Here is a 17,256-nt window from a genome sequence, read left to right as displayed (position 1 = left end):
AAGACATGAAAACATCAGGAGTGGGAAAACATTTTGTAAAGTTTATTATCAGCCCTGCCAGTGAGTACTTCACATCACATACAACAAGTATGGCCAGATTATCTATAAAATACAGCTGCATCTGTACACCTAGGCAACGTCTTGGAACATGTACAAAAGAGCATTCTATAGTAACAGCAGGCAGAGCTGTTTTATTTCCTTTTATTTGTTCTGTTAATCTTTTCCCTATAACACCACTTAATGTCTTCTATCTGATCTAAAAAAAGAAAAAAAAAAAAGACACAAAACCCCCTGTTTTCTTCCCTCTCAGATGGATCAGGTTTTAAAAAAAAAAAAAGAAAAAGAAAAAGATTTGAGATTATATTCTACATATATTCAGCCCTGATCCAGATGTGTTTTTAAACATTTTCACCAAGATCTTACTAGACTGATCAGTACAGAACAGAAGAATGTTAGGGGTTGGGTCTCAGATAATACAATAATGTGGCAAGTAAATACTGTCAAATAGAATGAGTCTTTTCCCATAAATATAAGAAATGGAGGAAAATGAGTTTGGGGGCTGTTTTGGTTGGTTGGTTGGTATTGGTTTTTGTTGTTTGTTTTTTTTTTTTAAAGACTATTATTACACTTCTAAAAATGTTTCAAAAATAGTCTAAGGCACATATATTTCAACAGAAATTATGATCTCACCAGGGAGGAATGATGGTTGAAATCTGCCCCAGCCAGTGTTTGCTGTTTTGTGATAATACAAACACAGCATTGAGTGTAACAAAGACAGATATTTTGCCAAAGAATAACATGTTCAAAATTGTGTTTTCCAATTTTTTTAAACAACTAAAATATTCTTTGCTAAGCCATCTAGTAAAAGGTTGTCGAAACTGTTATACATATCAAAGTGTATGCTGCTTAAGATGGCATTATTATTAGCAGTCAGAAACCATGGTAACAGCTAGAAAAGCCCTCTGTAGAAATATGTTTTGTTGTTAGTGCATTGTGTATTGATATTGTTGGGTATCGTTCCTGTCATAAGGAAGAGAGAAATGTTTGCAGCTTTTAGACACAGGACCTGACTCTCCACTGTCTTACACTTCTCGTTTTGCACAAATGAAATATTAATATCTGCTTATCTGATTTGATATGATTTTACACCATATTGCACATACATCTTTGGCCAGATATAAGTAATTTGCAAAATGTTGAGGGCAGTAGAAGAGTCAGACTTCTCCCAGTTCAGGAAAAATATGCAAATTGTTAGCTTTGATACTGTACATAACTTCAACTATCTCATTTATATAAAAGAGAATAAAATGTTTTTCTTAGTTTGTGAAGCTCAAATTGATTGTACTTTTCCTTGCTGAAACACAAGCCTTAATTTGCGCATGTTAAATTATTGTGTGCAATGCAACACTGACACATCAGAAGGAAACTAGTGCAAATTGCTATCAAGTTTGGCGATCTTCAGGAGAAGCAACTTTAGAAGTGTTGCTATAGTTTCCTCCAACAGTGAAAAAATTATCCAGTCCTCAGGGAGCTCCCATATGAAAGTTTTAACTTCCTGATCTTGCTTGACTTCAAACTTATTTTAATGTTTTACCTTTGTACCTTGTTCTTTCAGACACTGGCATAGACCATCAGGCTCTCCTTAAACAGTTTGAGCACCTGAACCATCAGAATCCTGACACGTTCGAACCTAAAGACTTAGATATGTTGATCAAAGCAGTGAGTGCTAGATATAAACTACTGTGGGGTTTTTTGATATTAATTTTTATGCATTTTTCACTGGTAAAGGCAAATCCTTTTATATATACCACTTTTTTATAGACAACATGCAGCTTTCATTTTCAGAGAAAAGTCAGTTGTCTCCATTGCACACTTGAAAACTGTTGTCAGTGTGTATTATGCTAAAGAGCCCATAAATTTTGGGGTGGCATCTTAACAGGACTTGCATTCATGTGCCAGTACAAACAACTTCAGGAATAAAATATGCCTTTCCGGGAGCCTTTAAATTAAATACGGTTTTGATAGGGGTACATTTTTCCCAAGTGTATTTTCTGATTTCTATTTCTAAATGATTTAGGTGTCTCACAGAATGACATAAATAATTATCCCTAAACTAGCCATTTGAATTTTGGCATCTATTGTATATACATCAAGCTGCAAAACTACAGCAGAGTAGAATTTAAGATATCAATGTTAGAAATTGCATATGCTGGGCAGGGCATTCAGTGTCTATTTAGCAGATTCAGTATCAATCACAGGTGTGGGGGGTTGTTCAGTGCTTGGGGGGGTTGTTCAGTGCTTGTTTATTAAGGGGATGCAGTTAAGCTAAGCGTGGCATGGCTTTTTTCAACTGTTGGAAAAAATACGCTTCCCAAGGAGAAAAAGACTTTAATCTCAGATATGCTTTAGAGAGCACTGCATGTCTGACATGAGAATTTGACAGTTTTTATATTTTCAAAATAAATTGAAAGATAAGGTATATTTCAAGCTTTCTGTAATTTTTGTGGATTTTTTTTTTACCCTTGGAAAATTTTATCTCAGTTTTCTGTAAAATTATTTTTTATAGAGATATTATAAAGTTTCTTGCCATTTCTGAGCATCACTTCTGGGAAAATTCTGGTTGGCTAGGAGAAGCATATCCTCAATGGGGCAGTTCTTTCTCTTAGTACGTGTTTGGGGTTTTTTTGTCTTCTCATTTCTCAGTTCTCAGCTGAGATATTGACAGAGTGTAATGGGCATTTTAGGGGATCATTGCTTTGGAATTGTTTTTTGAAAGGTACAGTGAATCTGAAAACTGAAAGGTAAATAATGGAGAGGCTATATCAGGTATAAACATGTTACTTTGAAAAGCACTACCAAAACATCCTTTAATACCTTGAGCTGTCTGAAAATGATACATCTTTAAACTCTATACAGGTGCTTGTCAGAAATTCTCCCCTCACACCCTTTCTCTCAATATAATTGTGTTTTTTGATTTAATCTGTATTAAGCTACTGCAGACTAACTCCCATTATTAATGAAGGCACTTTTTTGATTAAAAGGTAGGATAATCTACAAAAGTTCTTATTCTGAAATAACCAAGCAGGTTAATGGTACTATTTGAAGCTGCACTTAATTTGTATGGGACTTACTTAACTTGAGTTAATTTATTATTAATTGATGAGAAAGGACACCTTGATGACTTCTTACAGTACTGTGTAGTTGCAAAAATTGTCTAGCAGTTGAACCCTTGCAAATTAATTTCTGTGAAAATAACAAAGTGAGGAGAGATGTTTTTGCATCACTGTCATGTGAAAGGAAACCCCCAACTAGTCTACCTCATGTTTAAAAGGAGAATGTCAATATGGCCAGCCTTGGCCACAGATCTGAACAATACAGTGTTTTTAATGTCATATGTGTTAACATAATTGTGTGGCATAATCATATATCTACATATATCTATATTTTTAGGCTACAAGTGACCTGGAAAACTATGATAAGACCCGCCATGAGGAGTTTAAGAAATATGAGATGATGAAAGAACATGAGAGGAGAGAGTATTTAAAAACACTGGATGAAGAAAAGAGGCAACGAGAAGAATCCAAATTTGAGGAGATGAAGAAAAAACATGGTGATCACCCTAAAGTTCACCATCCTGTAAGGCCACAGTCTCTTCTTACATGATTGGGTGGAAGCTTTCCTTTCCAGAGAGAAAAAGCTAATAAAGAGAAGGGTGTATCTTCTTATTCTCAGCATTTGCCTCTTCTCATTGACATGGGAGCAGAGTGTGGGAACAATGCAGAGAGCATTACAAAACCCACTATATATACCCCCATTTTTTCTGTACAAGTATGATATTTGCTGGCAGAATTACTATTTACAAAGAAGATAAAACTCATGAGGAAGAAGCCAGAATGGTATTCAGAACTGTAGGGATGCCTTCATGGTATGCCTGGCCTGCAAGGAACTGCATCACAGTACCATTTGCTCTAGAAAAGGCAAACTAATTTAACTTCCTTTAGCTGTTATTTCTAGATGAGTCTGTGTGGCAATGACTGATGATTACAGGTGTTCCTTTCCACAGAATATGCATTTTCTTGACACCCCCTCTTTGCCTGGGCCTTTCTGTCTAATGAAAGTATTAGACCTGAACAAAAGGGAATTAAAGAAAATTCCATTGATTCCATTTGCAACATGACTAATGAGAAAATAAAGCCTTTCAGAGAAACCGTAATGCAAAGGTAATGCAGAAAATTTACATGTAATCATATTTTGAATAGTTTTTCTTTGTAACCAATCTATAGGGAAGCAAAGATCAACTGAAAGAGGTGTGGGAAGAAGCAGATGGACTAGATCCGAATGAATTTGACCCCAAAACATTTTTCAAATTACACGGTAAGAGGTTTAGTTTAATTTAATGAACAAGTGAAGTGACTTTCTCTTACCTTCTGCTGAGGGCAAGTTTGTCTTATGCTAGGATGAAGACTTATACCTCAAGTAATTTGGATGAATCTGAAGAGTTAGAGGACAAAATATTTATGTTATTGTTTGTAAGTTTACTGCAAAGTTTTAAATGGGGTTTAAAAGTTGAAAACAGAGTTTTGTTTAACTACTTGTAAAATCATACAGCAAATAACTAGTAGTGATTCCTCAGGGAAGTATGGGTACTTAGAGGGCTGTCCACATCTATAACTTTGCTTACACACTGCGTACTAGGAATAAATCCTCAGAGGTGTACGTGGGAAAACCTGCTTTCTCATCATCTCTGCAGATAAGTGGCAGACACCCCTTATCTTTGGAATGGTCATGGAAGTGCCAAGCCTCTTCAGAAGTTGCAAGATTTCCTTAATAAAACAAAAACCAAATTGCCCCCCAATCCTGCCTCTATATTTCTGAGCAGTGTGCAGCTAGAAACAATAAAATAGGAGCAGAGATGAGGATGCATCTCAATGGGCATTTTGCTTTAAAAGGGATTATATAAACATATAACCTTATATTTTGACGTTGTTAAATGCTTCATAATAAAGTACCCTTAAGCAGATCCTGCCTGGCACTGGGCTGTGAAGGGTTGAACAGTACACAGAATTTGACTAATCCTGAAGATGATAAGTTAACTGAAGTGTTCTAGCTTGAGTCTGAACTTTTATCTTGGTTTACAAAATATATAAAAATGGATTCTAGTTATTAACCTTATTTATTCTCTCTAGAAAGAGATCTTGAAAATTTTGGTAGCTTTTTTATGCAAATCTTACCAAACAGAAATAGCCAAAATAACCCTTTGCCTTAGAGCTTAGTATATAAAAAACTTTGAAGCAATTAAACAAAAAGATTGCATAATAACGCTCATTTGAAGTAGACGTTCTCTTTCAATTTCAGAAGTAGTCTAACAATATTCAGAGTAGAATGTAGGATAAAAGATGGATTGTTAGTTATCAAGCATTCTCTTTTCATTTGTCATGAAAAGTCATTTTACAGTGATCTCTTCTCAAGCGCTGCATATTTATATAGATTTTCACATAATTCCTTAGGTTTTTTGGAGAGTCATACTGTTGGTTAACAAAGTTTTTCTACAGATTTTTATTGCTCCTGAATCTATTTGCAAATCTAGTTGTTAAATTGGGACAACTTGTTCTCAGCAATATTTTTTGGCAATTGCACTCTGTGCAATCCTTTTGTGACCTTTTGCAGTTTGCTAAGAAGTAGGGAGATTGTTCCAGATTTGTCTAACCAACCAGCCAAAAATGGCAATACAGTTCAGCCAATGCCTGATAAAAACCTAAACAGAAAAAACAACTCATGTAACCAGCTTCTTGTTAAATGATGTTTTTAATCCACATAAGATGTGGATGCTGATACTTACTTAACTCACAGAGAACTATTACATGTATTACTTTCTGTACATACTCAACTTGTATTTTCAACACTTATTTTTGTAGATGTCAATAATGATGGTTTCCTAGATGAGCAAGAATTGGAAGCCCTATTTACTAAAGAGGTAAAAAAAAAAAAGTTCAGAAACTTAACTGGTTTCACTAAATGGTTACAAGGATGTCTGTATTTTTTCAAAGATATATGGGGGCTTTGGACTAAAAATTAGAGTATTCATGCCAAGTTTTGTGTATCCTTAATGCTTCTACAAAAGTATAAAAACGTATCAGCAGGGAAGATAAAGCAGTTGAAGCATACGACTCAGACACCAGAGATCTAGTGCTCGTGCATTTCTCTGCCACAGTCTTGCTTGAGATTTTATAATTAATCTGCAGGATAGCTATACCTGTGTCAGTTGCACTGCAGAGAGCTGCACTCCTGCTCTAGATAGCTGCAGCCTGGTAGAGGTTCTAAAGCTGGGTAGCTGTGCTCATTCAGTGCTAATCAACAAGTCATAAGACTTGAGAGAAAAAGGGTCACGCTCGTGTGAATTGGTTCAAAGACAGCACATTGTGGAAGCGGCTACAGAAATTTCATGTATTTTCTATCTAGCTAGTTTGGAGGACATGTACATCTGATAAAGTAGACAGGCTCTTAGTTTCTTTAAGCTTTGGTTTGTTGGCTGTGAAAATGCAAATATTAGTACTTCTTTGCCTCCCAGAGGGGTAATGACAGCAATGTTTGGAAGTTCTACAGGAACGGGAATTGCAGAATCAATGAATAAACAAAAGGCCTTGGTCTTCATTTTTGCAGTAGGTTCTGTTTTGGTATAGCAGAAAAAAACCCTAAACTTTCCACTCAAAGATCCAGTCCTATGGCTGTCAATATCTAGTCTTACAATTTTTTCTAGGTTTCATGAGTCGGGGAGCACATGCACTATACAGTACATATAGAAGCTTATAAATTCAAACTACTGTAAATTTTTGAAGACATTAAATTTGCAAATACAGACTTCTAACAATACTTTGCCATAATCCCCTCTAATACAATGAAGATATATGGCAGTCTTTTTTGACAGATATGTCCCATCATTTTGCAGTTTTGTAGTTTAAAAACAAATAATCTGGGGCCTTAAGATTACCTATGGCTAAGCAAGCAAAGCTAAATGACTAAGAAAACTAAGTAAAAGCAAATAAGCATGAACTCACCAGAAACACATTGTGCAAGAAGGGCAGTGGACCATTAAATTAAGCACTCAGTTTGTCTTGTGATATCCTGAATGCTTACAGGGTTAGCTGCATGCTCTGGTAAAAAAACTACTCTCTCCTGTTCCAGAAACCACGTGGAAACTCTGCCTGCTTTGAATCAAGTGTAGGATCAGACTGTGTCTGCCGAGGTCAATTTTACTGTAACGTCCACAGCACTGAATTATAACAGACCACATGAATTAACTGAAAACTTCATTCCTAGCAATGAAAGGCTCACTTGTTGCTTAAATACTATGCTAAAAGAGGAGAACTACACACACACATGCTCACTCTATTGAAAAAATCGTGAACTCATGTTTTTAGCAACATCTTGCGCTACTGTTCCAAATATGCTGTCATTTGAAAGCAGCCCTTTCTCTAAACTAACATTTGCTAATTTTGAATTTCAGCTAGAAAAAGTTTATGATCCCAAAAATGAAGAGGATGACATGGTTGAAATGGAAGAAGAAAGGCTAAGAATGAGAGAACACGTAATGAATGAGGTGGGGACTGATGTTCAGTAGAGTTGCTGATTTCCTTCTGTGTTCAAGAAATACAGTCCTCCTGACATGAAGTGTTGCCCAAGTACAGCAGAAAGGACTGTCCAACTACAGCTGTCACACTGAATGCTCTTTGTGCTGGGATTCACATAAAGTTACGATTCTCAAGCCCTGTCCCCATGTTCTGATGTAAATGCCTGCTGACTAGTTTTTATTTAAGTTCAGAGAAGGAATTGTGCTGTTGCCTCCATCTTTTGCAGATACTGAGATTCAATAGAAATTTCCTGTGAGTTTTGTGTCAAACAGGGAAGACACTAAATGTGGTTTTGCACTTGGCAAATGCGTAAGATTTAGGTGTGAGAAGAGGAGTAGAGCAATGTTTTACTTCACATACCTCACCTTTGTCTCTTCAGAGGAGGGCTCAGAGCTCAAGGTATCCCCTATGACAGTGAATAGCTTTACTGGTTCTGATAGGTTTTCAGTTCAGGAGACAGAGGAAAGGGAAGAGGATGTTTTGAACTACCGTGTTTTTCACTCGTATCTTTTCTGTATTCAGCTATATTCCTTAAGCTTGAGGAACGGAGCAAGACTGGTCTTCTATTAGTCATAAAGGGAAGCATTTCCTCCCTTCCCCTTAAAGAATTCTGACACAATTTACTTGGGGTTTTTTTGATGTTTCAAAACCTCCCCATCCAACAGCGGAGATTACTCTGACTCACAGTTACAAAATTATTACCAGAAAGCTACAAAACATTTTTCTCAAAATGCCGCTTTCAAAATGAACATTTTCTCATGCATGCCACTACTAGTGTTGGGGCTGTGACCACAAATAATGTTTCCAATAAAGCCAATGAATTTTGAAGTAAAATGTGAGGATTTACTTTTTATTTTCATTTTTGTTAAACTTTGTAAGCTTGTGAGAGAAGTTTTCAGATGTTGCAGGCACTCCCTTGAGAATGGGACAGTTTAAAAATAAAATGGTTATATTTGAAGATATTTGCATGATGAAATTAAACATTAGCTCCACCAAAACCTGTCCTTTAGGTTGAGTTTAATTTTTTGCTTCAAATAGGTTGATATCAACAAGGACCGGCTAGTGACTTTGGAAGAGTTCCTGCGAGCTACAGAGAAAAAAGAATTTTTGGAGCCAGATAGCTGGGAGGTAATGAAAATGTGTTCCAAGTGCAACATATGGTACTGTTACCATCACTCCAACCAGGAAACCAAATGGCATGTCTCTGACCTTTGCTTTTTTTCAGTGCCGTTTTGGTATGTGTGTGGTTAAGCGCCTTAACTAAATGTAAAGTACAAAATGTAGCAGACTAATGTAATGCAGATGTAATCTTTATGGGACACACGCAAACAGAAAAGGTCTTGCGCCACCCGGTGGATTCTAGAAGAGCTTTTCCCACATGCTTTTCAAACAGAAAATGGACATTTTGTTTATGAATCACTTTAAAGGGAAGATAAGAGCTCAGCTGGAAGCAAGAGGAATTTTTTCTCCTCCCTCTACATCTGTAGTAGAATTTTGCTGAGAAAATAGCTGAGAAACGGCTATTTTGCTGTTTCTTACAGTGAGTGTACTAACCTTTTACAGTGTCATGTCTGATATTTTGATGAAAATTGAGTGTTGTTTAGTGAACTGTACAATTCAGCTAATAATAATTTCAGTGGGAAGATAATAAAAATATATATGCATTCCTGGCTAAGTAATCACATTTGTATGTATTTTCTTGCAGACACTAGATCAACAGCAGCTCTTCACTGAGGAGGAGCTGAAGGAATTTGAAAGTCATATTTCTCAGCAGGAAGATGAACTTAGAAAGAAGGCAGAAGATCTTCAGAAGCAGAAGGAAGAGCTACAGAGGCAGCATGACCAGCTTCAGGCTCAGAAACAAGAGCTTCAGCAGGTACCCTTTTGAGAACAGAATTTTTTTTTGCCTTTTCTGTATCCTTATATGTATAACAGCTCATGACAATCCTCAACTCTGGAGCATTCTTTACCTTGATTTCTCATATGACTCCCAGCTGAATTCTAAACTAATGGTACCACAGCAAAACATAATCTAGTATTCAGGATTATAGCAAACAATGCGAGCATCTCAACTCAGTAGTATACCTATTAACAAAGATTTTACATAATGACTGCAAGATTTGTTTTAAGTGTATTCATTTATGTCACATCAGAGAAAGCTGACAGATTTAAGTTTTTCAACTGTCGTGTTTTATTTTTCACCAGGTTGTAAAACAGATGGAACAAAAGAAACTACAGCAAGGAAATCCTCCTGCCGGACCAGCTGGAGAACTGAAATTTCAACCCCGTATGTGTCTTTCTGTGTAGATACACAAACTTTAAAATAAGATCTCCAATGTAAAAGTAATTAAAACTGCATTTTCTGTTGAAATTGTTAATATAATGTGGTTTTAATGATCTCTGTAGAGATGTTCACTAAACTGTCTTTAAAAGAGGGAGGTATGGAACTCTTCTAAAGTATTCCTGAAATCTCAGTGCTTTTAAGTCCATAGTAAAAAAACAGAGCTCTAACTGAAGGCATCAAATGGACAGAGAAGGATTGTGTTGTACCTATCAATCCAAAAATATTGAGATCTAGTATATCTAGGATTCCTGAGCATCCAGAGAAGGCTAGGGACATACAAATTACCAGGTCTGTCTGATGTTCTATGGCTGCATTACCAGTCTCAGACTGCAGAACAGATGAAAGCATTTAAATGCTTTCAACAAGTCTCTTCAGCGGCCAATTTACTGCAGTTGGGCACAAAATGACATGACACGTTAGTTCTAGACAGTATGAATGACCAACTGCTTCAACACCCTCAGAAGAAGATATTGTCATAATAAATCATTGCATTTGCTCATTGGTGGCAACAAAATGGTCAGGTATACATTACCACTTCTTATCCATAACACATTGTCCATGGTTTTTTTGTGCTCTAATATATCCTAACTTAGCTTTTTCTCCCTGTCTAGAAAGGTTGAAACTAATATGGCTTTATTGGCTTCCATGTTCATATGCTAACATTATCAGTAGAGCTCCAGAACTTCTTGACATTCATCTCAAACATAAGGCTTCAGACTATATCCGGGCAGCCTTTTGAATACTGGAAGCTCTAAACTGTTCCTGCAAGGCCAACAGTGGGATTTCAAACCTTAAATGCTATATTCAGTGATTACAGCTTACTTTGTTGAGTACCCTGAAATTCTATTCCTAAGCCACTCAGTTCTGTGAAGAGAAATAATGAAATTTCAGTACCAATTTAATTTTGTCTTTCATTTGCTTCAAAACTGCCTTTGGGTAATTTCATTTTATAATCCTTAGTTCTGAGTGCGTCACTTCCCCTCACCTTCAGTAAAAACATCCTGTGTAATAGCAGATGCCCTGGGAGTTGGACTAATGATACATCTTTTGGTACTGTCAATATTGTAGCAGATACTGTTCTTAACACATATTTTATGTAAAAACTTTCTGCAAAGTCATTTAATCAGGTGTCATAAGAATTCATTATATTAGCCGAAACTAGTCGCTACTCATTCAGTGAGTTAAGGAGGTTCAAGTAGACAATATTTCTAATCTGTAGGCTACTGGAGCTACTAAGGGCAATTTAAGGAAAAAAAAAAATCACAAAAATGCAGCTGCAAGTTCTGAAATCTTCAGCAAACTATGAAACAGTATTATTCAAAGATAGGCAAAGAGACAATGTTGTAATTATTGTTGACACAGTGAGGAGTAAAATACAGGAGCAAGATTTTTTTTTTTTCCCCAAGCTTCCCATATTGGGAGTAAAGGTTTCATAAACACGTAATATATTTCAAAAAGAACAATCTCCAAAGAACCAATGTGTTATGGAAGTAAAAATATTTCACAGAAAACAGAAACAACTAGTAATCTAAGAGGAAACACTGAATATTATAATAATGCAGTCTGTTGGGTAATCCCAATCCAATTTCATTGTTAGTCACATACAAAATTCTTGATTCCACTTACAAACCAAAAAACAGAAGGTTTTGTTTGATTGTCCCTACACTAGAAACTTTCCTTTAGATACTTTTCAGGTTTGGGGCCAATTTAATTGAGAAGTTACAAATGGTTTTATTCTTCTTTTACAGCCGGGGAACACAAAGTTGGAGATGCACCAAAACATCCTGCGGGAGGTGATCAGCCTTTACCACCAGGACATGTCCAAGAACCAGCTGCTAGAACTGATCAAGTTCACCCTTAACCACTTGTGCCTCAACTTTATAGCATCTTTATTATTTGGGGGGTGGGGGGCAGGAAATCATAGTGAAACATGAACTCTATACTTTCTTCCCCGGATTGTAAAATCATTGGGAATGTTAGAGATGAAGTATCAATCAGATCTGAATCATAAATTAAACTAATTTTGTCTCCAACGCATCAGCAAGAAACAGAACAAGGGGAACATTTAGAGGCTATAATGGAGGAGGGGATTGAGGAAACTTATTAATACTAAAGATTTTTATGGCCAGGGGACTGAGCTGTTGAACTCTTCTCTTACAAAAAGGGAGGAGATGTCTGCCATTCTGTGTTTAGGCATGAATTGGAATCTTCTCGGAGAGGAAGCAGGGAACTGGCCTGAATGTCGTTAGGTCTAGTTTTATGTAGAAACTCTTTCCAGAAATGCTGAGAAGCAAAAATGGGGAAATGAAGACCATTAGATAAAGGCCTACCATTTCCAGCACTACCAAACCCTTTCTTCTTTGAGACCAAATAAAAATCAAACTTCTAATCCTTAATCACAGAAAATTTGCACTTTCTAAAATCTAAACACAGCAAAGAATTACGTGGAGCAGTGAATATTTTTAATGTTTACAGAAGCCTAAGAATTTCACTGTAAGCCTTGAAAAGGAATACTGTACTTCTGGTGTATTGATCTGAACCGTCCTCCTTGTTGAGATAAATTCTGTATAGCAGTTGAATATTCAACTGGCTCTTGGGACAGTACTTTTGTCCCTGTTTCCTTCATCAGGTGCCAGCTGATCTCAAAATTTTGCATGTTATTAAGTAAGCTTTTTATGTTGATGGAAATATTGTGCAAAACAGAACAAGACTCATTGTCTTTTTCTGTGCAGATTATCCTACCTCCTATGATAATACCAGATTTTTCAAAATGCACCATGTGCTTCAGAAAGCTCTTCTCAGACATGAATCTTTGACTTAAAGAGTCTCACTATTAACTCTTATTAGTCTTTCAGCAGATGGTGTAAGTTTATGAAGTGTCCTGAAACAGGGGTGCTATTGATTGTATTATTTTGGTATTGAACCGGGATAGGTCCCTAATATTGTAAACCAAGATTTTACAAGAATAAGTTGATTTTCCTGTGGGTTTTACTATAATGTTGAAAAGTTGTGTAATTGTCCTTGCTTGTTATTCATTTCAGACTGAAAGTATCCTAAAGTGTAAACCCTGTTTGGGTTTTTTTGTTTGCTTAGGGTTTTGTGGTGTTTTGTTTTTTTTTTAAACATGGATTGTTCTGATTGTATAACGCTGGCTTTGAACTGATACACACACACACACACCTTGGCAAGCATCCTTTGCATTTCCTTCCTGTTCTGTGGCTAACTGCTGACAGTATCATTAAGGGAGATCATTTGGGTTTTGAGCAAAGAAACAGAAGGCAATTACTAACATTTTGTATTGACATTTGGGAAGTTTCTCACTCTAAAGAACTTTGATTGATAGAAGCTAGGCACATTCCTTCCATGTTTAAGGCTTCTTTCATCAGGCCTGAGCATATTCTTGTTCTCCACACAATATAATAGAACTCACTGCCAGAACAGATTAGGTTTCCCTATCTGTTTCATCTTGTTAGCTGTCATGTCACATTTCCTTCATTTATACCACTCAAACAATTGGACTTCTTTTACTTTTTTTTTTTTGTTCTCTATGCAAGTCATTAACATTTTAATTTAGTTTCCCAAACCATTGTCTCCACTGTTTGTCATTTCCATGCAATTCTAACGTCAGTTTGATTATGTCTTTGTCAGGAGACTAAAATACCTTTCAACAACTTCATCCGTTTGCTGAGAGGCCCAGGCATAGTTAGAGCTACATCCAGACTAATAGCGTTTCTCAGTGCACAGCCCTGGCTTTGGGGTTGTAGCCTGATAATGGATAACAGAGCAAGGAGGGAAACAAAGAGGGAATTATTTAAGTGTCATGGAAAAGGTGAGGGGAATTTTTTTTTGTGTTCTCCCCATCCCACATGAAGGTTTACAGAGGACAAATGATACAGCCCCAGATGTTTGTAGAGAATCAAGGACTGAAACCTTTGGTGTGAAGGCATTTCTACCATACAAATCATTCCTTCAGGCTACGTCTGCCTCCTAACAAATGTCATTATATGTAATGACATGCTTTGTAATGTAATGCTCAAGCTTCAGCTTCAGTGCAACTGCTTCCAATTTGATGATAAGATCCTGACTCTCCCTGCTGTTGGAGATGGGCATTATATCCCCTTATTCCGTTTACTTTGAAACATCCAGAGTTTTGTAAAGAACTGTTGTAACATGGGTGCTGAGCTCAGCTTCTGCTCGCTGCAGTGTAGTGAGTGTCGGTGACTGAGGAAGCCGCTTGTGAGAAGCCAGAGATTTCACTTGTCATTTCATCGTGAGTTAGCATTAGCAAAAGTTCCTCATTTTGCATTTCAACTAGGCACTGAGGTGCGTTCAGCATAAAATGGTGCACATCTTTCCTTCAATTGCTATCTGATACCTAAATGTTGTTCTTATCAGTGTTAATTTAATTAGTAGGCTTGCAGTTTAGCAATATACAACAGATTTTCTGTTCTTTTTTTAGAAGTGGAGACAGGCAGTTTTTTAAACCTTAGAATTGGTGATTGGGTTTATCTCTAACAATAATCAAGGTTTAGTCAAACTGACAATTATTTGCCCTAAATTATGTGGAAGTCAGAGCCTCGGTCCTCATAATGCTTAAGTTATCGAATTCCTACTGAACCCATCTTAAGTTTGTTGCCTAAATGTTTTTTAAATGAGAGCACAAATTAGAACTTCATGCTTTTCCACCCAATTCAGAAATCTCATATGCATGGGTACCTGTGTCACATGTCCACAAAGATAATGAGGACTTAGTGGATGTTCTTTCAAAAGATGACCTGTCAGGTCTGGTTTATCAACAGACTGTATTCACCCAATACTGTCTATCTCATTCTCCTCTGTAGAGGAAGGCCTGAAGTTCTTCAGGCCCAGGCTAAAAGAGGTCTCCATCTGAGTGTAATAAAGTCGCCAAACTTATTTTTGTGGATCAATTCTGAAGTGTGGTTTAAGTAAGAGTTATCTCACTGTGAGGAACATCTGCCTTAGAGGTTATGCAATGTGCTGAAGTCATGCTTACACATGAAATGTTTAGCAGATTTGTTGCTTTTTAATGTGTGTGTTGTTTTCGATGCTGATGTCTTCTTTTAATTGGGTTCTCTCTTCCATAAAAGAGACTAAAAGTATTAGCCACTAAAAGCATGTTTCTGCCATGGTACTGATTTCTCAGGAGCTTTTTAAAGTTGAAAAAAAAATTATTAAACTAAGCTTATAGCTAAGTGAGGAAGTAGAAAGCTATAATCACGGATAAATAAAGGACTGGAATATCACGGGCACCAGTGCTTTCACCTGTACTCTGCTTTTCATTTAGGAGATGATGACAAGAAAACTGAATGTAACTTCATACAGACACCAGTTCCAAGACAAAGATGCAGAGATTTGGTTTTGTACTTGGCTGGGGTTTTGGTAGGAGGATGAAGGGGTCAGATTTGGTCAATGTTGTACAAATTCATATCCTCCAGTGCAATATATGTAGGGAAAAAAAAAAAGCCCCACTCTGGACTTTGTATAGATTAGTTTTTAACTGGATTAAACTGAAACTCAGTGCAGTGACAGACGTCTAGTGTTTTATTTTAAGCGGGTGGGAAAGAGGCGGGTTTAGATCTTGTCTATATGCACAACTTCATATTTCTGCTTAGAGGCCCTTCCTGTTTGCCCTTCACTTTTTGCTTCCTGGAAAGATGGGAAAAGGAATTTATAGCAAGTATCTTTTGTTCTTTCCTGGCACCAGCTGCCTCACTGCAATAGCTATTCACTAATTACTTGAATGCTTAATTTTCTATATTCATAAAAATACAAAACCAACTAATTAAAATGCTGCTGCAACAGCATTACAAACTCTTGACAACACCACACGCTTTTCTGACTGTTCAAATTCAAAGCAGACATCCCAGAGAAAGTGAAGCACCCACAGGTTTAGTAACAGATTTTTCTGTAGGTTGCTTTCTCTTTGCTTACAGATTTTGCCTTCAAAGCCAGATGTCAGCCATTTCAGGATGTCATAATGGCTGTGGCAATGTGTCTCTTGGGGAGATCCACAGCCACGTTACATTTCCAAAATGGAAAAGTCTATCTTGATTAAGAAAAAATTGATGTATGGTGGCATTTTGCAAAGAAGTAAAGCTCTGAGCTATGGATTGTCCTGTAATTTATGCATAAGTAGGTGGCGGATGCCAGGAGCTGTCCCTAAGGTTGGCCCCAGAAGTACTTTCTTGTTTACATCCTCAAATAATATCTGTTACTTACTGAAATTAAGAGGTAGTTGCACCAAGGTAGTGAAATGAGAGTCCCATCTGAAAATGGCAACACTCACTGTAGTTTAGTTCGGTTTCTAAAGGCGAACTTTTTTTTTTTTAAACATAAGGGGAAATGAGGAACTAGCTTAAGTCCTATTATTTACTCATCCACAGATAGCAGGTATCAAACCCACCTACAGTTACCCTAATGTTTTCTAATGCTTTAAAAGCTATCCTTGCCAGAATCACGTTGTATCCAGTCGTACACTTTTTATAATTATACTCTCCAATACTATGCTAAATAACAGCCTGCATACTTGCTTGAGTAGTAAAGTACAATATCAAGGAAGGAAAGTAATTTTTTTCAGAGATACGAGTTTCTAAGCCTGCTATATTTTTCAGTGACAAATGCAGGGATAGAGCAGCACTACAAAGTTGACCTCTCCATTCTTTACACCTTTTCCATCAATTCAAGCAGCTGTTAGTCTGAATGACTGCACAGCGACTGCTGCTCAGTCTCTGTTGCAAACAATTTGTATTTACTCTAACATGCATTTCCTTAACTCGTAATAGCTCACAGCTAGTATCTTCTAAGAAACTGCCTATAGACGCGCTTCTGTGTTACAGAAGGTGATGGTGCATACAATACATAGTTTCCCCTCTAATGCTTCATTTCACACCCTCTCCCACTATCTTATCATTGCTGTTAATACTACATTGAGAAGAGGACTTCAATTTTTGTGCTCCCTATCACCAGTGACAGTGGAGAAAGCAGGACAGGGGTTCAGGCAGCCATCCACCTCCACTGTGCTTCAAGCCAAGCTACGCCACTGTGCGAATTCCAAGCCCAGCCAGGAGGAGAGGATGAATTAATCAGCCATTGAGTCGAGTCCTATGCAAACTTGTATGTATGGAAATTTCCACAGTCACAGGAAGACGCTGGATACTTCAGTAGCAACGAGTGAAGTTGCTGAGCCCACGCCTATTCGACAGGCTATGCAGACCTTGCCAGTGCATGGAGAAGTGATGCAAAGATATCAATTGTAACACAGGA

At 37.0% G+C, this 17,256-nt stretch overlaps 1 protein-coding gene across 3 annotated transcripts in view; it reads left to right on the top strand.

The window, feature by feature from the left end:
- NUCB2 (nucleobindin 2) overlaps nt 1–15,515 on the top strand; it is a 31,092-nt gene extending 15,577 nt beyond the window's left edge. For all 3 annotated transcript variants that reach the window (XM_030039079.2, XM_041129253.1, XM_041129252.1), the window contains exons 5-13: nt 1,616–1,719; nt 3,451–3,636; nt 4,284–4,374; nt 5,916–5,974; nt 7,505–7,597; nt 8,667–8,756; nt 9,334–9,504; nt 9,834–9,915; nt 11,721–15,515. In XM_030039079.2, the coding sequence (XP_029894939.1) occupies nt 1,616–1,719; nt 3,451–3,636; nt 4,284–4,374; nt 5,916–5,974; nt 7,505–7,597; nt 8,667–8,756; nt 9,334–9,504; nt 9,834–9,915; nt 11,721–11,833 (989 nt within the window). In that variant the 3' untranslated portion in view covers nt 11,834–15,515. The remainder of the gene's footprint in view (nt 1–1,615; nt 1,720–3,450; nt 3,637–4,283; nt 4,375–5,915; nt 5,975–7,504; nt 7,598–8,666; nt 8,757–9,333; nt 9,505–9,833; nt 9,916–11,720) is intronic.
- Nucleotides 15,516–17,256: the final 1,741 nt, after the last annotated feature.

The sequence above is a fragment of the Aquila chrysaetos genome, chromosome 16 (assembly GCF_900496995.4).
Source record: "Aquila chrysaetos chrysaetos chromosome 16, bAquChr1.4, whole genome shotgun sequence".
NCBI lineage: Eukaryota > Metazoa > Chordata > Aves > Accipitriformes > Accipitridae > Aquila > Aquila chrysaetos.
This window is presented reverse-complemented; position numbering and strand designations above follow the sequence as displayed.